At 45.5% G+C, this 22,330-nt stretch overlaps 1 protein-coding gene across 1 annotated transcript in view; it reads left to right on the top strand.

Annotated features, from left to right (window-relative positions):
- The first annotated feature begins 1,620 nt into the window (after positions 1-1,620).
- The window catches only part of DGKI (diacylglycerol kinase iota), a 427,088-nt gene continuing 406,378 nt past the window's right edge, over positions 1,621-22,330 (top strand). The window contains 2 exon segments of the mRNA XM_041753541.1: positions 1,621-1,700; positions 1,702-1,983. Coding sequence (XP_041609475.1) covers positions 1,621-1,700; positions 1,702-1,983 — 362 coding nt within the window.

Below are 22,330 nucleotides of genomic sequence, written 5' to 3'. Positions count from 1 at the left end.
TTCTAAGTCAATAAACATTTAATGATGGCCTACAAATATGCATAATTGTTATCCTCATTACTGGAGACATGGTAATACACAATATATAGCCTCCACAGACATATGGTAGAGACAGACAAGTGGCCAACAGTTACACTGGTCAAAATGTGGTATAATGCTACATTGGGAACCTGTTGGAGGCACACCCATCATGGTGCAGAAGATCAATGGAGCCTCTAGCAGGAAGTGGCTGCCAACTCAAATCCAATGGAAGTATGGTAGTTAGCTAGGCGAATACGAGGGATGGGAAGAAGATCACTAGGAGGGAGCAGACCCGGGTGTGCAAAGATGGGAGCAGAAAGCATCTGGCACTTGTACATAGTCCCATTCAGAGTGGCGCTGTCAGAAAAATGGGAAGGGGAGGTGGCAGGGCCTGCACACCACCCACTAATGTGGCCTTGAAAATCAGTCCAGGGGTTACGTGAACTTTGCCCTAATGAGACTATGACATAATTGGAGGAGTTTCAAATGGAGGATGTCATATCAGAAGTATCTGAGGGGTTGAGCTAGAGAGTTGATGGAAGAAGATATGGCGAGCAGTTAGGACGCTGTCCAATAATTCAGGTAGGATGATGTTTCTGTGGTCTTAGGGATACACTAGATATTCGTAGATCTCGTGGAACATTATTGTTGAAGCACCTCACTCCCCCAGGCCCCTCTGAAGATGAGGCACATGGCACAGGGGTGAGGGGCAACCTCCTACCGCCAGACAGCCTGGGTACGGGTCCTGCCTCTGCCAGTTTCTAGTTGCACGAGCCGGAGCGAAGGAGGAAGCCACTCACGTCTGAGGAGTGCTGTGGAGATGCGTGTCAGGTGCTCCGTGTGGCACTTGTCTTATAAAAATGGAAGCTTAATAACCGCTATCTGGGCTTTCTTTTTCTTTTTCTTTTTTTAATTTTATTCATGAGAGACACACAGAGAGAGAGAGAGAGAGAGAGAGAGGCAGAGACACGGACAGAGGGACAAGCAGGCTCCATGCAGGGAGCCCGACGCGGGACTCGATCCCGAGACCCCAGGATCACGCCCTGGGCCGAAGCGGCGCTAAACCGCGGAGCCCCCCGGGCTGCCCATCCCGCGACCCTCTTCCACGGAAGGAGCAGCTGCTTAGGAGCAGCCTGCGGTGCGCGGTGCGAGGCAGACGCTGGGCCGGCTGGGGGATGCGCGGAGGAAGGGGCCCCAGCCCTCGGCCCGGGGCAGCTCAAGCTTGACCTGCCTGCCCCCGCCGCTCACTGGGCGCCCTTTCTCTCCGGGTCCGCACGGCACCGCTCCCCCCCACCCCCCACCCCCCACCCCCGAGCTGCGGGCGGCCGCAGCCTCCCGTGCACCGACACCGACACCGACACCGACACCGACACCGACCGGGGCGCCCCCGCCCCCGCCCCCGCCCCGGCCTCCCCTCCCAGCCCCGCGCCCCGGGGCAGAGCCCGCGGGCAGCTCCGGCTCGCGCCCCCGATTCAGGGAGAGGGCGGCGGGGCGGGCGCGGGTTGGCCGCGGGGGGCGGGGAGGCGGCCTCTGATTGGTCGGGGAGGGGGCGTGGAGGCACGGAGTTTCCCACAATGCCCCGGTGCGGTGCAGCCGCGGATGGATGCTGCGGGAAGGGGCTGCCATTTGCCGCCCCTGCCAGCGGCGCGCGGAGCCGCTCGCTCCCCCGCAGAGGCGGCCCGGCCCCCGCGACGCCGCCGCCTCGGCTCGGTCCGCGGCCGCCGCAGCGGTCGCCATGAACCCCGGCTCCGCGGCGGGAGAGGACAAGGGCGCGCCGGGCGGCGGCGGCGGGAGCTGCTGCCTGGGCGCCGAGGGCGGCGCGGAGCCGCGGGGCGCGGGGGCAGCGGCGGCGCTGGGGGCCGCCGCCCTGGAGGAGCCCGCGGCCGGCGGCCCGAAGGAGAAGGACGAGGCGCTGGAGGAGAAGCTGCGGAACTTAACTTTCCGGAAGCAGGTGTCGTACAGGTAGGCGCGGCTGCCCAGGTGCGGCGCCGGGCGGAGAGCTCTGCCCCCCCCCCCCCCCCGCGCTCCCGCCGACCTGGGGGCGCCCGGCTCCTGGGTGCCTCTCCTCTCTCCCCCTGGCGGGGACATGCAGTCTCGTCTCCTCCCAGCGCCCGGTCTCCCTCTGGAACAGGACAGAGGACTGGGTCCCTGAGGTCACGGCAGCCACCGTCATGCGTGTGCACCCGAGCGGGGCTCAGTTTCCCCGAGAGAAGTCCTCAAAGTTGTCCCTGAGCCGGTGTCATCTGTGGCCACTCCCCCTACCTCCTGGATTTCCTTGGATGAACCTTTGGCACGAACTCGGCAGTTGAGATCAGTGGAGATCGCCCTACAGACAGGAAGGGACAGCACCGCACTGGCACTGGCGAGAAATCCTTGGGGAAGTTGGCCCTGCCCTGAAATCTCCCATCAGGGAAGGGTCGATGCACAGGGAAGTCTGTGCGTGGCCACCTGGGGAGGGGGTTACCCATACCCGTGCTCTCTCCCTCTCCCCCCAGTGGAGGGTGGGGGGTGCCCAGCACCAGGAGGCGGGGAACCCGCAGGCCGGTCCGGGGTGAGTGCCACAATGGGACCATGCTTGCCCCTGAGGACGGATGCAACTGAGAGACAAGGACAGTGTAGGATAAAGGGCCACCAAGTTATCATAAGAGATGACCCCAAAGTGTTTCAGTATGGAAACGTGAGAAATGAGGATTCAGTACGTTCTCTGCTCCACCTCCCCACCCGCATCCTCAGGCAAGAAGAAAGCTTTTGAGAGGTTCCGAGAGTTTCAGAGACTCTCCCCTTACTGCTGGGTTAGTTTTAAAGTCAAGGCAATAACTAAGCATAGAATTACAAACATTTGCACTTGCTGGGCTCTGAGCATTTCCTGAAAAGGGGTCAGTAAAAAACATTAGTGTGACCTGACTCCTTTGAGCCGGCAGTCCTTTCCAGAAACCCATATAAAGTATTAAGCCTGCCACACCATGTGCTGTTATGTAAGCAAAAGCAGATGACAGAGGTGTGTGGGTTTGTGAGGGCGTGTGTTGTGTTTATGGGGGCATGTGTGTGAATCTTTGGGATCCCCGTAGGCATTGCCTGGACTCGAGGCCCCAGTCACTAGGGCATGGGCCCCGTGTCTCTAAGTGTTGGTTGGCTTCTGATGACTCGGAATCGGTCTTGCTGGTGAGGCTGTGGCTCCCGCATCCCCTGCGTGCATTTTGTTCACTGTGCACCGAGGGAGTTTCCCACTTGACTTGCTCTTTTAGTTACTCACATAGATCAGGATCAAATGAATCTTTCTCTTTATATTTTTTGGTTTCTAAAAATAGGTGCTGGAGAGTGGGGTAGCTCTAGGGAGGTATGCTAGGACACAGGCAGTTCTACTTCCTAGTGATGATGGCCTGCCCAGCCCTTAGGGGAACAGGGACCACATCCAGTCTAATTTGGGAGCTGTGGGTTTGGGGGGGGGGGTTGATTACATTACGCACATTGTGGGTCTGGGCTCCTGAGCTGAGAAACTCTCCTGCGTTACTGGTACTCATTGGACTCCTGGAGACAGTGGGTAGGGCTCTGAGGCCAGAGTTTGCAAGGGAAATCATTTCAGCGTGCCTCTTGGGTCATTCCCTGAGGCTCTCTCCTGGACCTGGGCACTGTGTGAGTGGGGCATGGCTTTCTGGATTGCACGCCCACGCATGCATGTGTGAGCGTGTGCACACACAAACATAGACATGGACACAGAATTTTTCTGTAAAGTACTAAGAATACGGCATCTGCCTTCCAATCCATCGAGGTGGATCCCACTTTGTGAACATTTCCTTTCAAATAAAGCTTTACAATCTCCAATTCATGGAACCACCTGCTTCAGCATCACCTCAGGGGGCTGGTTAAAAAGGCCTGCCACCCCAGACTTACAAAATCAAACAGTCCGTGGGTGGGAATCTTTAACAGCCTCCTGAGGCAATGCTTAAGCACATTAATATCTGAGGATTGCTGCCCTATTTTTTGCCCAAAGGCTAAACAATTGATCTTTGAGCTCATAAACGGGTGCCCAGCCAAACAAGGCCAGGGAGTCCCAAAGTCAGAGGAAAGACAGCGAAGACATAGGTGATTCCATCTGGCTCATGTTTGTCCTGGGTCACCCGTTTGATTACTATTATTATCTTTTTTAGAGTCAGGGTGAGTGGCCTCCCCACTCGCATGGCAGCTGTTCCTGCTGGATTCAGGTGTAGCTGGGCCTGACCATTTTGCTGGTGGGTTAACAGGTAGTCTGTAAAGAAAGTACAGCTCTGGCTGGAGTTGGGCCCTGGCCCCTCTGTGAGGCCCACGCCGCCTCACTCCCGGGGGCACCCGAGGACAGCGACTGGTGGGGTGGGTGTTTGTGGAGACAGGTTGGGAGTACATCAGGGGATGGAGCCTGAGTGAAGGGGTCGGTTGGTGGGGGAAGCCTGGCCACTTGTGTAAGGGGGGTCGTGTGAGGTGGGGGGGAAGAGGAGCCTTGCAGGTAGGTAAAAAATATCTTTTGGAGAACATGGGAATTTGCAGAATGACACTTGACAGGAAAGAAGAAGGGGACTTTGGGAGAGGGTGTGCGTGTGCGTGTGTGTAGGGGGGTCTCATCTGCTCCTTCTGTTGCTAAGGAACATATAAGCTAGATTTTAAAAATAAATGAGGAGTGGGTGGGCATATGCAGTGACTCCTGTCTTTTTAGGAACTGGAGCCCTTTACAAAAAGCCTTTAAATAACCATTTCTGGAGGCAGATTATTCATTTTGCCTGACTTTTACTTTGTTAAGTAAAATAAACTCTTTATATACCTCTAGATTTCCCCTCATTATCTTTTCTTTCTTGGCTTTTTTTTTGGGGGGGGGGGAGCCATTTTTCCCATGAAGAGTTTTCCTTTATTTCAGATTCTGCTCCCCTAGAGCAAATAGTCTCTGTAGACTGTAAAGCTAAAGGTTTTAGAAGGCAGTGCAAGTGAGCTGGTACTTTTCTCTTAAAATTACTACTTCCTTTTTCTTTGCAAATTATGGTGCTGCAACATGATACATATGTGCCAACGACTATATAATGTGTAGGAACTGGGTTTTTTTTAAAACTGCTGTAAGAATTCCCATTTAAGTTAGTAAAAAAAAAAATTATTTCAGAAATCCACAGGGGAGGGGAAGGAGAGGGTAGCTGATGTTCCTCGTACCAGGCACTGCATATGCCATCCTGTTTACTTGTCATGATGGTCTTATGTGTGGTTATGGTTATTTCTATATATTTCTATTCTATTCATTCTACAGACAATGAACTTGAGGGATAGGACTTGAGTAGGAGGCAGATTGCAAACCAAGATCTGACTCTAAAGGGTGCTCCCTTTATTTATTCTTTTAAAAATTCTTTTATTGGAGTTCAGTTTGCCAACATATAGCATAACACCCAGTGCTCATCCCGCCAAGTGCCCACCTCAGTGCCTATCACCCAGTCACCCCAACCCCCCGCCCACCTACCCTTCCACTACCCCTTGTTCATTTCCCAGAGTTAGGTGTCTCTCATGCTTTGTCACCTCCCTGATATTTTCACTCATTTTTCTCTCCTTTCCCTTTATTCCCTTCTGCTAATTTTTATATTCCCCAAATGAATGAGACCATATAATGTTTGTCCTTTTCCGATTGACTTATTTCACTCGGGCACTCCCTTTAAACCATGTTCTGCTTCCCTCAACATTCACCTCGGGTTGGAAGCCTCTCCACGAGTGTGCAAGCATATATATGTGTGTGTGTGTGTATGTGTGCGATGTGAGCTGTTGTTCACCTCCTTTGTAATAGGTCACAGGTCATTATATATTATCTCTTACTCACTCTGGGTCATCTCCCTTTAGCCATATAAATTTAAGGAATTCCTCTACTATGTCAAAAATAAAAATGAATATAGGGCAGCCGGTGGTTTAGCGCTGCCTTCAGCCCATGGCGTGATCCTGGAGACCCAGGGTCGAGTCCCACGTCAGGCTCGCTGTATGGAGCCTGCTTCTCCCTCCGTCTGCTGTGTCTCTGCCTCTCTCTCTCTCTTTGTGTCTCTCATGAATAAATAAATAAAATCTTAAAAAAAAGAATATAAATAATTCCCTTACTATGTCAGAATAAAAATGAATATAAACCCATGGTCACCGAAACATGTATTAGTTTTGCTTCTTAGAACAAAACCACCTACGTGACACCTGCCATAATCATGAAGATGCCCCTGTTAGAGTTTTACATGCCTTTGAATAAAAATTACACAGATGTTGTGTAGGTGAACCTAGGTCCAGTGAACAACTGGCCTGTGTGTGCGTCCTTGGGCAGCCCAAAATAAATAATGAGGTATGATTTCACTTGTAAGAAGGCCTGGGCAGCTACCATTATGTTTAAGATGTTGACGGTATGCTTCAGCTTCCTGACTTATGCTCCAGGACAGTCCTGCCAAACCCTCCTTAGAGGGGGATTTTGGTATGATACAGAAGTAACTAGCAGGAACTATTAAAGTCCTTAGGTTAGACAACTTGGCAAAAAATGATTTGTTATTCTTTACAGGTTGACAAGAACATAGTATTTCCATTCTTTTTTTTTTTTCCTGCAAAGCAAGATTGTATGATTATAGAAAAGGCCGGTGGAATGTAGAAAGCCAAATAGGACAGCATGGACTCTGTTTTTCCTTGCACAAGAATCAATTGTGTGCGGGCAAAGTTTTCTCCTGAATATCAGTAGGCAGCATCCTCCTTTGTAAATCAATTTTGCTTATTTTATGTTTCATACATTTGCTCACTATCTAGAGCCTTCAGGATCAGATGAAAACTTCAATTCTAATTTAATGTTTCCTTCCTGAATAATTCCTTAAGACTTGGCTAAGTGGGGATCCCTGGGTGGCGCAGCGGTAGACCCAGGATCGAATCCCACGTTGGGCTCCCGGTGCATGGAGCCTGCTTCTCCCTCTGCCTATGTCTCTGCCTCCCTCTCTCTCTTTCTCTCTGTGTGACTATCGTAAATAAATAAAAATTAAAAAAAAAAAAAGACTTGGCTAAGTGTAGACGTCCTCATTCAGGACACCAACTGGGCAGGATTGCACTGTAACCATTGTTCAGAGTACTCAATCTGCTCTAGTTGATTTTTCAGAGGCTTGCTTTTTACATGGTAGGGTGACAGCATTGGATCCTGTGGCGTCAGGGGGAGGAGAAGTTGGAGGGGGTTTTGCTGGTGTTTGTTTCTGCTGTGGCAACAACGGCATTGCGTCATAGGCTCAACTTTAATTAGAGTAGAGGTAGCTCTTTGGAACATTTCAGCCTCTCTAATAGAGAAAATGAGGACTCCCAGTGAGGCTGGTTACACCTTCCCTGTCCGATGGGGCTGGGTTCTGGGATACACATCTTTTAGGCAACCCTGAGTTGTTCTTGAAGGGGGCTCAGAACTGTGTGAAGCTGGAAGTATCTAGAAGGACCATTGCCTAGAGGCTGACATGACATTTACTTTCTGACTTGGGTTTATGTTGATAACACCAATCCTAATTACTTTCGCTAAGACCCTCTAACTTTAGTTTTAGGACAACAGTTGCTCCACATCAATGGTGGATAACTGAGGGACCAAGGTAAGGAGCAAAAAACGTCTAAACTGCAGGTTCTTTTTTATCCTTGGAAATTTAATTTGCATGAAATAACTATAAAAATGGACTAATTTCAAATTGTTTGAACTGGCTGGAACTATTTGAACTGTTATAATTGTTTGAACTGGTTGGAATGTTATGCTTATTGCAAGGCATAACAAACCAAAGCAATGTAGAAGAAGATTAAAGAAGTTAAAATGCCAAAAAACGTCTGCTTGCACAGAATGCCCCCATAATTCCTCTCTGGCTTGTTCACCAGGCAAACTGCTCCTGAGGGTTAAGTTCCAAAGTGTCCACTTTCTGTGACAGGTGGTGGGTCTTCCTGTGTCCTCAACGTGGCACTTCCAAAAAGCTGTGTTAGGACTACCCTGTGATCTTCGGGTGTGAGAATTCGACTGGGGTTTGAACCTGGCATCTTCTAGATGGTCTTGGGCATGTCATGTGACCCCACATATTCATCTCTAAAATGGGGGTAATAGTGATGCCTACCTTAGAGGTTTGTGATGAGAATTGCATGGGTTGCTTTATGCAAAGGACTCAGCACAGCGCCTTGCAGAGTTAACTTTTCCAGTTATTATTCCCCGCTAAGTTGTTAGCTCTTTTGAAGATGCAAATTGCACCTTATCAGTTGAATTTCTGAATCCTGTTCTTATTACTCAGTAGGTGTTGGATAAATATTTATTGGATGAATGAATTTAATTGCCTTCTTTAAATAAATGACTACTCTTCCCATTCCCTGTCCATCTCCGCTGCAATTTGCCTTTCGACCAAAAGAAAGGTTGGTCTTCTCATTTACACTTTGTCCGACAGCCCGGAGCTGTGTTTCTGTGGCCCTCTTCCTGCGTGAGTAAGTACCTGCATCGGCCGTTTAGCCAGCTGTTGGAGGCTGGAGAGGGGTGGCAGGCTCCGAATCAACCAGCTATTTGCGGCTTGTCAAAGAAAAGGCCTTAATTTGCCTTCTGAGTAGCACTAATTAGCTCTCAGGCTCTCCTTTCTGTCTGTCTCATTCCTTTCTAAGGGGGCATCATTGATTTCCTCCTCGGGGAATATTCCCATTGACTCCCCCCCACTCCCACTCCATGATTAGAATTTAGAGCTGCAGGAAGATGGCTCTCTACCTCTCCCCCCGCCCCTCCCGTTCCTGGAACCTGTCCTGCTGTCCACCAGCCCAGGTCCTGCCTTCCAGGGCCTCTGCTCCCTATCACCTCACTCTCCCTTCGCAGGTCACCCGCTTGAGTTGGGTGGGAAGGTTATTTTAGGAAGAATTTCTTGGGGCACCTGGGTGACTCAGTGGTTGAGCATCTGCCTTTGGCTCAGGTCGTGATCCCAGGGTCCTGGGATCGAGTCCCGCACTGGGCTCCCTGCATGGAGCCTGCTTCTTCCTCCGCCTGTGTCTCTGCCTCTCTCTGTGTATCCCTCATGAATAAATAAATAAAATCTTTTTTTTTTTTAAGAGGAAGAGTTTCTTTGTCAACGTAGTGATGCTGAGCTTTTTTTTGTTTTTCACTAGCTTCATAAGACATCCTTCAAAAAAGTGTTAGCTACCTTTTAGCCACGTACATTTACCACCTTTGAAGGATGGTGGTGAGTGTTCGGACACCCATGGGGCTCAAGGGGACGTGGCACGAGCATTGCTCTGTTTCCTTAGAGGAAATCGGATAGTCAGATGTGTGTGCACTGGCTGAGGTTGGGTAGGGGTGGGAAGAAGGGTCTTCGCAGATGAATGTTCAACTCCTTCCCTTCCAGCCCTGAGGTTTTGTGAGCCTTTGAAATGGAGTAAATACTGTTTTCAGTTTTGTTTTGTTTTGTTTTTACAGACAACAGCTTTCTGACAGGGACTTCTGTAGTCCTTAACCTCCATGCATTCTACTCAAGTGGAGATTTGCTGTTAAATTTGCAGATTCATAAATAATGCTCTGATAAGAACCAATTGTCATTTGAGCTATCACATTAATGGTCTGGCTTGCTGGATGGAGTGGGGAAAAATCAAAGCTTAAAGCAGTAAGAACTCAACTGCAACCCAGTCTCATTATAATTACTCTCTAATGTCATGAGACACGGGTGGGATTGTGGTTAACAGCCCTGACTCTAGAGCCCTACCACCGCGTTTGGTTCTCCATCCATCTCTGCCTGCTGGGTGACCTCAGGCAAGTTACTTAATCTCTCTGTGCCTTTATTGCCTCACTGATGAAATAGTATGCCTGATGGTAGTACCCCAGCCCGTGGAATTGGTTGAAGGTTGATACCTGTAATGCTTCCGCCACAAAGTAAGTGCTACGAGTGTTGGAGTGGTGTCTTTCATACTTATGTCCAGCTAAGGAAACTTGGTGATTATTCTTCAAAATGTTGAACATGAGTCACATATCAGTAGCTAGCAATCAAATTATTCAGAGAATATGAAAATAAGATAGCTCTATACTTAGGAAACTTAAAGGTTTTGGCATTCACCGAGGTATAGGATATGCACTTTTGCTTTCACAACATACTAAAAATTAGTTGACTCTTACTAGAGCGTGTGAAGAGGATCAAGTTGCCCCTAAGTGCTGTGGAAACTGGCGTAGGCAGGAAGCCAAGGTCAGAGATGATGCGCATGGTCAATGTGCCAAGCAGCAGTGGCCCACACCCCCTGACCAGTCATTTGGGAGCAGGAAGTCACGCATGGAAGTATTGGATAACAGGGGTCTCAGAGCTTCAAGTGTCAGGAATAGATACACAGATAAAGACAGAGGTACTAGAAATAGAGTTGTCACCAAGGACTCCAGGACAGAGGTCATTTCTCTTCTGGCCTGGCTCGATGATGTCTGCTTTGTGTGTCCAGACAATGGCCTGCCGCCCTGTCCCGGCAATCAGAGAAAAAGCTTCCCAGACGCTACCTGGCCTGGATTATTTCAGAAATGGAAGGCTCAGCCTTCTGGGATGTTCTATCAGTTTTCCCAACCAGGCCAAACAACAGAATTTACTTTTTAAAATTGTAGGTGATTATTAAATATTTGTTGAACAAATAAAACTGGCTCAAGACCGTGGAATAGTACTGAGGAAGTTAATTCATTTTTTTTTTTTCTACAAAAGGCAAAGGAAAGGTAGTTTGGTTGCTTTTGTGTTATCATGCAGATTTTCAGGAAATAGCCAGAAAAGAGACTCCTTGAAAAGTTCAAAGTACATTTTTAAAATGTGTCATTCCTTTGTATACCAGAAATATGTCAAAAATTCTATGGAAAAAATACATTTTTGTTTTAAAAACACTTGAAAGTAATTTGTTTAAAGATGAAAGGGGCTATATATAAGCTTATGCGGAAGCGGTTGGGAAGGGTTCCACATATGACTTTTGAGACAAACTTCTGGAGCATTCTTCAAGCCGAAAGGACTGTGTTCTCATCACTGTCCTTAGGTAGGTAACCGGGTGTGAGGCAATCTCTCTCTGAGACAGAGAGCATTCCCTGTAGGGGTTTTGGAGAAAAGAGCCTGATTTAAAACGGTTTCTTCCTTTTAAATTGGCCCCCTCTCAATGCAAAGACTAAGCTATAGCATATTTTTGTCTCTCTCCAATTGAAGCACTGTCCTCAGCGTCTAAAGTAAGACAGGAAGTGCAAAAACCTTGAACCCTAGAAGCCTCAGAGCATGATCTTCCCTGGCAGAGTGAAAACCCATGGGGCCTCTGAACCTTCCTGGTCTACACCGCCTTTTCTCACAGTGGCCAAAGTCCAATGGAAACCAGTTGTTCTTGCCCTTCCCAGTGGCCGCTGACAGACCATTCCCCAAGGCAGCAGAGACAGCCCACATATTTCCAAAGTCTTTGTGCAGCGCAGCTAAGAGAAGAAACAATCTCTTCTTAGGGTTGAGATGTGGACTGTAAGTGTTAATTTACTTAACTACCTACTTGTGAATATTAATCAGTATAAGGTCCTGATTTTGCTAAATGTTTACTCTGTGCCAAGAGCTTCTGAACACTTTATAGGTAGCGTTTCCTTTCAGCCTCAATCAAGTCGGGACTGTTACTACTTCCATTTGACAGACAAGGGTACTGAGGCTCCGAGTTTAAGCAACTTGCCTGAGGTCACAAAGCCAGTGAAATGGCAGATGTAAAATCCATACCCGTGGCTGCCCACTGCTCTCTTAAGGCAGCTTTGCACCTTGGTTCTTCTTTCACCCTTTCCCACTCTCAATGTGTGCAAATAGCCCCAGTTCCACCATCTGGTGGTTTATTGGACTAACATCCCCTGAGAGGAGAGATCCACGGACCCATCATTTAGGTGGGTCCAGCCAGTCCTGACGCAGGACATAGAGACAGGTTGATTGGCTGGCAGAGCAAGAGTTCCTTTCCTGTCCCAGCATGGACTCTGCTCTGGGAATAGCCCCGTGCTACCGGGAACTGTAGGCAGGCCAACATTGAGCTTTCCTGGGTGGCTCTTTCTAAAACTGTATGAATTTTCCATTGCATGAGATGGGGAAATAGATCCAGGTTCCTGGGGCAGAGAAATGATTTGCAGGGATTACAGCCCGCTCCTTCAAATGCTGCTTCTGCTACGAGACTTTGTGATCTGTTGGAAGCAGAGTGGAACTTGAGAGGAGTGGTTAATGGTACGGTGGCTTGGGGTCCAGTGAAGAAGTTAGCACTGATTTATGTGTACCTTTTGTGATTGAAATGGTCCAGTAAGCACCAATTTGATTTTTTATTTTTTAATAAGTATTAATAAGTATCAATAAGTAATAATAAGTATTAATAAGTATTCCCAGGAGAGCTGAGTCTTCACCTTTAACGGGAGGGCCTATTCAGGCTGTAAGTACTTGCAGTATAAGTTAATTCATAACAACACCCTTCAGAATTCATAAGTGTATGCATGTGCACCGTTATAGTCACCTAGAAAGTTCCAAAGGATGATTTTAAAAACCTGAGTCATTCTTTCCCATTTGAAGAAAACCTTCAGAATTTCTTAGCGAAATAAATCTCTAGTTCAAAAATAAACGACAAAGCTATTTAAAGATTAAAACAGAAGCTTTCTATGAGCCAGTGTGGAATTATAACAAAATCTAAGGGATTTTTTTTTTAAAGACAGATTTCTGGAGATTTCTTACACTGTTAATACTGACTAAATTTAAGTACTTATAATAAAGATGTGTGTGGCACTTTTAGGGCTTTACCATTTATAAACTGCTTTCGTGTACTTGATCTAATTTTACCCTCAGAACGATCTTAGGCAACAGGTGGGGTAGGTACTGGTTTTATGGCCATTGCATATTTCGGGAAACAGGCATGACCACTAAGTGATGGGCTAGTAAGGGGCACTTCCAGGCTTAGGCTAGTTTTTGGATTTGAAGTCCCACATTCTTTTCATTTCAGGGCACTGCTTCCATGCACCATTCTCTGCGTAGGTTGATAGCAACATCTCCCTTTTGTTCATTTTATTTACTTGAATTTATCTCAGTTGTTAATCACAATGGGCAAAGTTGAAATCAGTCACTGGCTGGCATATCAAATCCATATCACATTGACAAGGAGGATGACCTCATTGTTGATCTCATTACTCTTTTTGGTAGGTTCAAAAACGTGAAACCACTGATGGGATGGTATATGTTTATCACTCCTCTACTGGGAGAAAAAAAAAGAAATATTCAGGCTCTTCCTTTGCATTAGTTGCTAAGCAGCAGCCATTTCATTGTAAAGGAGATTCAGTTCAAGTAATGACATAGGTATTCCAAGAATAGCATTTCATTTTTACAGCAAGTGCATTTCACGTCTCCATATAGCGTATGCTCTTGTGGCTCAATGATTTTAGGAGGAGAAGTAGGCACCTCAACACATTTGCTGAATGTGTGAAGAACGTTCTATATAGCTGATCACCTAATAGCCAAACTCTCGTGACCTGTGACTAAGGTTGTGCAGCATTCATAAGCTCCTTGCACTTTTAAGGATTTGGAAGTGTCTCCAGAAAATATGACAGCCAAGCAGGTATGCTTTTGAGGCCATATTTGATATTAACTGAGAACATCTCAATGGAATGTTCTGGATAATTTAGAATTCGAAGTTTTTGAAGTAACATGGCACAGAATAGAATTTGGTTGCAGTGGAGAGTTGGATTGTGGACAAGATTTCATTGTATTGAGATTTTGCTAGCAACTGAAGGCTTTAAAAATGAAGATAAAAGAGAGTACCACACGGCTAGCATAAGTCTTGGAGTTCAGTTTTATCAGTGAAGAGGGTAGGAGTATAGGGGAAGGTATGTATCTGAGACATGAATGTGTGTCATTCTTCTATAGTTATGTGTGTAAAAGAGGAGATTGTCAAATTACAGGGCTGTCAGGTGATATATTTTTTTGATTGCACTATCATTAATCTTAAAGGCTGCATGATCTGTGTGTGGAAGCCCAAGGCCCTGCTTTTCGAGGCATTTCTGTCATCTCTGCTATAGGTTATCCAGACTGTTGTGAAATTTATGTGTGCCTAGACAAATATATTTTCTTTAGTGAACTGCTTTATGGGAGCTGTTAAGGGAGCAAACTTTGTTGTTTCCTGAGAGTGTGCTGCACACCACTGCTCCCCCGACCCCCTCACCAGGCCATTTGAGAGAAAACACCTCTTTCCGGGAGCAGATGGGATGCTTGGAAGCTGGTCTTTAACTTCCAGTAAATTGCCCTCCCATTTATGGCAAAGTGTCTCTTCCAGGAACTAAAAGTAATGTTCAGAAGAAATAATACATGGATGAATCCACAAATGGTGATCGGTTATTCCCACTGTGGTGTGGGTTCATTAGTATAGTTGGTTTTAGCATCTCCCCAGCAATTAGTGCTTCTCAGATATTTCATTGTGCACTTTTTACAATTACTTAAAACAGCTTTTGTGAAGCAGGTCTGGTGTTGTAGGAAACCATTATCTACATGGAGAAATCAAGTCTAGAGGGCTGGAAAGGAGAGGACTGGAATCATTGACTTCTCTCCTGGCATGAAGCCACAGAGGAGTAAAAGCTTCCATGTCTAGAAAAAGCACTTCTGAGAGGTGCTCAGTGGTGTACCCTCAGCATTATTAATAGTAATATTACCAGTCACAATAATCTTATTTACTGAGGTCTTATTATAAGTGCCAGGAACCCTGCTAAGTGATTTGCATACTTTATTCCGGTTAATTCTTACAACGACTCTATCAGGTAGATGCTGTTACTATTTAAAGTTGGACAGAAGGGCAGCCCGGGTGGCGCAGCGGTTTGGCGCCGCCTGCAGCCTGGGGTGTGATCTTGGAGATCTGGGATCGAGTCCCATGTTGGGTTCCCTGTGTGGAGCCCGCTTCTCCCTCTGCCTGTGTCTCTGCCTCTCTCTGTGTGTGTCTATGAATAAATAAATAAAATCTTAAAAAAAAAAGTTGGACAGAAGAGGAAACTGAGGCACAGGGGAATGAAGTACCGTCTCAGGACCTCACAGCTAGCAAGCAATGAAGCCAGGATTTCAGCGTCAGGAGACCTCCTTGGCCAGTGCTATATCCCGGTATAGATGTATAGATCTACCCTGTTCTCTTCTTGGGAATCACCTCTACCCTATTGTGTGCAGTCTCTTGGGGATGTACATCAAGGTACCCGGCTCTGAGCCATGGAGGCCACTGAGGTCTCTGGAAGATGTCACCGCTGGCTTCCTCTTACTGCACTGACACTATGTTAGGGCATATGACCTGAGTTTGAACAGTTCGGGCTCTTTTGGATTTGACCTCTTAAAGGCTGTCAGAGGAAGTGACAGTTTGTTCATATCCATTAGCAATTCCCCGGTAGGACAGTTCCTTCTACCCTTGCTGCTGTCTATTCCAAGCATGGATCCCCCAGCCTTTCGATTAAATTGTGAACTATCCAACATCTTATCAATGCACTTCCTCTTTGTTTAAGTAAAAAAAGCAAAACAACAACAACAACAAAAACAAACAAAAACCACATCCCCTTCTCCCCCCAAAAAACTCCCCAAAAAACATAACTGATGAAGAGTCAATTGGCAAATAGTCCACAGCAGGGGCTGGTGAATGTCTTCCCTGTCAGGTGTTCTTGGCTACACCTGGGAGAGTGTTATACTGTGCTTAGGTCTAATAGTTGGAAAGTATTCATTATAAGGAAAAATAAGGCACTACCATTTGATGGATATTTAGCATGACTTAGGTACTTCGTGCCTCCTGTTTTGTTGTTCTTGTATCTAATTATCACAGCAACTGTCTGAATTAGTTATTTCTATTTCTATTTTACAAATGAGGACACTGAATCTCACAGAGGGAAGTAATTTGCTTCACGTCAAAGAAGTATTAGTTGATGGGATCAGGATTCAGACTCAGTTCTAGGTCACCCAAGGCATACAATTTTCCCCAAGATCCCATGTTGCCTCCATGTTGAGGCTAACCCTGACTCCTTTATTTTTTGCCTACTGGCATTACATTTGCCCTTCTGGTGGGGCATTTAGATTAACCCTCCCCATTTTGCTATATGGTAGGTCTTCAAGTATTTGAAGTCAGGTATTATATTTCTCTTTAGCCCTCTGTTTCTTTAGACTAAACCATCTCCACTTTCATTCTTCAGTTTTCCCTTATCTAAAGGTGATTGCAAAGCCACTGTTCTGTGTGTCCCTAATTTGACAGCATACTGGTTTCTCCATGACTTTCTTCATAAGAATTGAGCAGTAAACTAAAAATGTGGTCTAACCAGGGCCACCACGAGCACATGTGGTATCTTTGTTTGAATTAGAAACAGTTTCCAAGGGATCCCTGGGTGGCGCAGTGGTTTGGCGCCTGCCTTTGGCCCAGGGCGCGATCCTGGAGACCCGGGATCGAATCCCACATCAGGCTCCCGGTGCATGGAGCCTGCTTCTCCCTCCGCCTGTGTCTCTGCCTCTCTCTCTCTCTGTGACTATCATAAATAAATAAAAAATTAAAAAAAAATTTTTAAAAGAAACACAGTTTCCGAGTCTAAGTGGACAAGTTAATAAAAAGCCTCCCTTATTTCTGAGCTCTTTCTCAGCACCAGAGCCAGGCTCTGCAGGTGGTAGGTGGCACTTAGGGTGGGTTTCAGCTTCTACCTGCCCCCCTCCTCTAGGTGTCCTAGCAAAGGGTACAACCCGTGTGTATATGGGCATGGCTCTAGGAACTTACTTCCCTGCTGTGGTAGTAGGCTGCTGTGAGTATATGGATTAGCATGGGTTCAGGCCAACTGCTGTAAAACTTGTTCCAAAAGCCAAATATTCAGGTTGCCAATTCGACAAATTACTCATGAAATTTCCGGTGTCTTGCTTAAGATGCAGCCATTTCACTTAAGGTTTGTCATTTCAGTTTGGCTAAATGTTTATTTGGCATGTTTCATATTTATTTCAGACACCAAGCACTTCTAGAATGTTCAGGATTCCCTTTCCTTTTCTTCCTCCTTCCCTCCCACTCTCCCTCCTTCCATCCCTCTCACCATCCCTCTCTCCCTTCTTTCCTAAATAAGAAATGTCAAGCTCTTAAGAACTATTTACTATTACCTCTATTTTTCAGACTTATGCCCTGCATCTCCTCCCCCTTGACCCTGCTGCTGTTGGAGAGATGCCTGTGGTCAACCTTTCTAAAAGTGGCTTAAGCTATTTGTCTGTGAGGTTTTGGTGAACTTTCTTTTAGTGTGTTGACGCAGAACTTATAAAGAAATCCATCTGCTTTTACTAAACCTATATTTGGGGGCCAAAAACATTACTTATTTAGAGGATAGCCTTCTACTGTTTCAGAAACGAGCGCTGCCCAGTACAGTAGACACGAGCCACATGTGCCTATCAGAAGTCATTTAATACATTAAATTTGAACCCAATTCCTCAGTCACAGTAGCCACACATTAAGTGGTTCATAGCCATGGTAACTACTAGGCACCGTATTGAACAGCGCAGATACAAACCGTTTTTATCACTGAAGACAGGTCTATTGAACAGTGCTTCTTTGAGAGATTAATGTCAAGACACTAATTGATCAAACCTCTAGAAACTGCTAGCCGGTCATCCTTAAATGACAACACTGAATATAGTTCTTGAATGAAGAAATCTAGTTCTCTAATTACAAAGTTATACTTTAGAAGTATAGTAGGAAGAAGAGAGCACTGAAGACAGGGAAAAGGGGAAGGTCATTCTTGGTGTTCTCCATCATGTTGCTTGTCACATCCCTCCCCGCCTCCCACCCCCCGCCCCCCGCCCCAGTGATAACCAATCCCTGTAAGGGTAAGAACAGGAAATTTGTCTTCTCTTTCCTTTGTAAGCTTCATCTTCCTGTAAATTGCCAGATATGCAGAGCTCTGTGCAGGCGGGAACAAGTTCTGTGGCTTTTGGGTGGACTGGCTGTTTTGCCCTCGAGAATACCTAGCTTGGCCTACAGTTGTTGTATTTGGAGCCCAAGGGAAGGGTGGGTGAGGAGCATCACTGCTTCCCCATCAGGAGATTCCTGAAATTTGGCAAGGGCGTGGTCCACCATGCAGAGTATGAACTTGGAATATGAATGTGCAGCTTCAGGTTCTATCACAGAAATTGCTTATTAGGCTCCTTGTTTCATTCTTAACACTAGTTCTCATCACGTTCAATAAGGATTTATTGTAAATTCACCACATAGGCATGGAAGTAAATGCATGAACTTGAACCTTTAAGGTGGCTCACTTGGTTCTTACAGGAAAGACCTTAGGAGACTATGAAAAGAGCTTCAAGGACAAAGCAAAAACCCCAGGGAATCCTTGTGTGTTTGTGTGGATTCTCTCTGGTGCTTTGAACTGCCAATATTGCACACAAGGGTGTTCTAAAAATAACCTGAGTAATGTGCATCCTCAGCTGAAGGGAGTGAGATAATTTGTGAGGATGATGAAAAATGGAAAAGAAGAGAAGCTTTAGGACATGAGAAATGAAATACATGAATCTCCCTGGTCTCTGAGGCTCTCCCACGCATCAAGTGCTTTCTTTGAAGTCTTGATATTGAAAATCAGGAAAAAGTACTAAAAAAAAAAAAAAAAGGCACCAAGGGGAGAATCATTGGGTTTTTCTCACCTATGTTTAATAACACGAGCAGTTGTCTGGACAAAAACTCACCCATCTTATAGGAATAGTTATAGAATACTCACATGCTGTTCATGCAAAGCCCTTGCTGAAGAATCCAGAGTTAAATAATAAATGATTTCTATCTTAAAGTGATTTAAACTGATTATAACTTATTGGGGAAACAAAAAATGTGTTGAGTGCCTACTGTATGCCAAATACTATGCTAAGTGCTAGAAATAAAAGAGAAGAAATTCTGTTATCTAGCTTTTACAGTCTAGTGAGGGAGAAGCAGGGATTGACCTGTAGCAATACATAGTGATAAGTACAGAGATGGAGGGATGGTTGGGGGCCCCAGCGGAAGGGTGCCTACATCAGATGCAAGAGTGGAAAAAAGATCTTCTAGAGCAGATAATGGTTAAGCATGCCTTCAAGATGAAGAGAGGATGGCTAAGTGAATTTGTTCATACCCTGGATTCAATGGAGGAAACATGCCTTTAAGTTCCAAATGGCAAACTAGAATTTTGGAACACATTCCATTTGCTTCTACTCTCTTTTCAATAGCCCCTGAAATCAGCCATTTGAGTTTTTTTGGAGTGGAAGCTTTCAACAGGCTCCACTACCTATAAATCCACACATGAAGGATCTTTACTAGAAATTGTATCTATTCTGTACCTCTTAGGCATCAGCAGCTTGAACAAAGCTACAAACAGTAGGCATAAAGTGACACACATGGTCATTTCTGGGTTGTAGAAGCACCAAAGGGAAGGGGAGAGAAGTTAGTTATGTTTGGGAGTTTTCTTGAAACATTGGCTTTGAAGGATTGGTAGGATTCCAACAAGGGGAGATAGGGTGCAAGGAGGGCAGGTATGGAAAACAAGCCAGCCAGAGGGATTGTATGAGAAAGGACTTGGTGGGTGGAATGAATAAGGTACTGGAGCAGCCATGTGAATTATGGGATAATTTTGCTTTGAGTAGGGAGATACATAATGAAAGGTCAGGCAAGAAAGTTAACTTAAATCTCATGATAGAAAGCCTTCATGCCATCAGAAGGGTTTGAATTTTGTAGTTAACAGAGAGCCATTGAAGATAGGGCAGAGAGGTGACACTCTGGACCCAAATGTGGGAAAGTCTCTGTTCTTCCTGGATCCATTTCTAATTCCTCCTTCTGGAGACACTATTATTACTGCAGTAGTCATTGCTGCAGAAGTGACACCTGTCTCCTGCCCTGCCATGAAACCTTCCAGAGTGGACAAGAGCTTCCCTCCCTCCTTCAGGGCATGAAGAGGGAAGGGAGATCCCTGTTGTCTCTGCAGTGACCATGGTGGCTGAAAGCCATGCTCCTCTCCTGCCTGTGGGACAATAGAAAGGAGGAAGGAGGACACAAGGAAGAAGGGCGAATCTCAAATCCATGAGAATCTGAGAAAGACTGAGTAAGGAGAATGTGAGATGTACTCAGAGCCTGAACATGAAACTCATTTTTCCATAAAGTGTAAATAAGTGGTTAGATTTGGTGTTCAAACCAGGTAACCACTGGGGAAGTTTGAGAGGATAGGGTGCCTTAGAACTGGGAATTTTTTTTCCCTTTCAAGATTTTATTTAAATTCTAGTTAACATACAGTATAGTGCTAGCTTTGGGGGGTAGAATTTAGTGATTCGTCACAAGTGCCCTCCTTAATGCCCATCCCCCAATTCACCTCCCCTGGGACTTTTCTTTCTAATCTGTTTGGAGAAACTCCCCAAATCACATCGTCATTGAAATTTTGTTAATGAAGTGGAAAGGTCCCCCTAGAAAGCACTGGACAAATTAATAGAGAAATATGTGTTTTGAACTTATTAGAAAATAGTAGTTGAGCAGCTTAAACGTTGTTCACTGTCAGAGGACTGTGTTACTGTCTAACACTCTTACATGAATAGGGATTGGCTGGACCAGTTAATAGAAATACAGATAATTTTGCAGTCAGGAAAGATTTGCTTTCAGCTGCAAACTGCACACTCTTTTCAGACCTAATCTTCAGTAAATGGAGTGCAGCATTGCGGTGGAAAGTCAGTGTGACCAATTCTGTCCCGTGGCTTTCATGCTGGCTCTTGAAGGATTAGGGCGATGCCCAGTTCATTCTTTGCGTTAGGTACGTTGCATTGCAAGGCTTCAGAGCTAGCCCCCCTCTGCATTTTGGAAAATCATCATTTTTCTTGTATAAATGGAAAATAGAAAAAATTGGGTAGAAGAGAGAACAAGTTGGAGATCAAAGTAATATTAACATGCGGGAGGGAGTAGAGCTTGATTCAAGGCTACCCAGAGTGATGAGTAGTAGTAATCTTGGGCCTGCAGGCCCACATGACCTGTCTGATGTGGGGACACAGCCTGCAAACTTAATTTCAGGATTTCAAGATTTAAAAACTCTGTCTACCTTTCAACAAACCCGACTGTTAATTATGTAGAGACCACCCAGCAATGCTGTAATTGCATTTCATAATAGTAAACTCTAAGATGCAAAACTTTGTATTCCTTCCCATGTTACTCAGTGAAGCCACTTTTGTTTTAAATGAAAAAAAAAAAAGTGACCCTCAGTTTTTTCCCTCGATAACCTTCTTTCAAAAATGTTCCTTCTTCACTGTCCTAAATCGACAAAGGCATAAATAAAGTCAGAAAATAAGTCTGGGGGGTGCCTGGATGACTCACTTAAGTGACTGCCTTGGGCTCAGGTCATGACCCTGGGGTCCTGAGATCAGGTTCCACATCAGGCTCCCTCTCCATCTGCCTCTCCCCAAGCTCATGCGCGCTCTCTCTCTCTCTCTGTCTAATAAATAGATAAAATTGTTTTAAAAATTAGAAAATAAGTCTGTTAATGTGTCATTGTCTATCCGTGTTGAAAAATACTGCTACCATGTATGTGTGTGTTTGTGTATGTTCGAAAATGGAATTAGCTTGTTTGTGTGTCACTTGCTAACCCTCAGGTAGGTCTCACTGTCTCTGAAGTCTGGTGTCCTCATCTGAAAAATGAGGCTGGTGATACCTATTGCACAGCATGATGGTTGAGGTTGCATGGAATGACATATGCACTTTGTAGATTGTAAACCCTGTCTAGATGCAAAACACTGCTGCACTACCACCATGCTAGATCATGTGTGTGCCATCTGTGATGGAAGGATGCGAAGACCTTATGGACTTCTCAGGGTAACCACATTTCTTTGTGACAGCTCTGGAGCATGGCCTTGCCAGTGATACACGTCATTTTGGAGGTGTGCTCATGCAGGTATGTGAGGATTAGCCAACTTTTGGCTTTAGTTTTTGAATATAATATTTATTTAAATCAAAGTAGCACATAACTGTAGCTTGATGCATAGTTCATAGTTAACTAAAACCAATTTTTGGTTTTGGTTATAAATATAACATTTATTTAAGTCAAGGCAAATATGTAAGTATAGCTTATTGCATAGTTTGTAGTTAACTAGCGCAGGCTTATGACAAATATGTGATTCCCTTCTCCGTGTTTCTCCCATAGTCCCACTTCCCCAGAAGCTGTTGTGACATGTTAGCTGTTTCTTCTGGATTCTACATTTCTATTTATAAATGATTGTTTTTGTAATCTCTCTCAACTGTTTCCTATGAGAAGGTGAGGATTTCGTTCTCTTTTGTCCCATCTGCACGTGTCCCTTCTTTCATCTTTCCAGTAATGCTCACAATTTTATTTAAATTGTTCATAAATGCTTCTGTTATTGACTCT

Source organism: Vulpes lagopus, chromosome 4 (assembly GCF_018345385.1).
Source record: "Vulpes lagopus strain Blue_001 chromosome 4, ASM1834538v1, whole genome shotgun sequence".
NCBI classification, from domain to species: Eukaryota; Metazoa; Chordata; class Mammalia; order Carnivora; family Canidae; genus Vulpes; species Vulpes lagopus.
The sequence above is the reverse complement of the archived record's forward strand: the minus strand, read 5'-3'. Positions and strand labels throughout refer to the sequence as shown.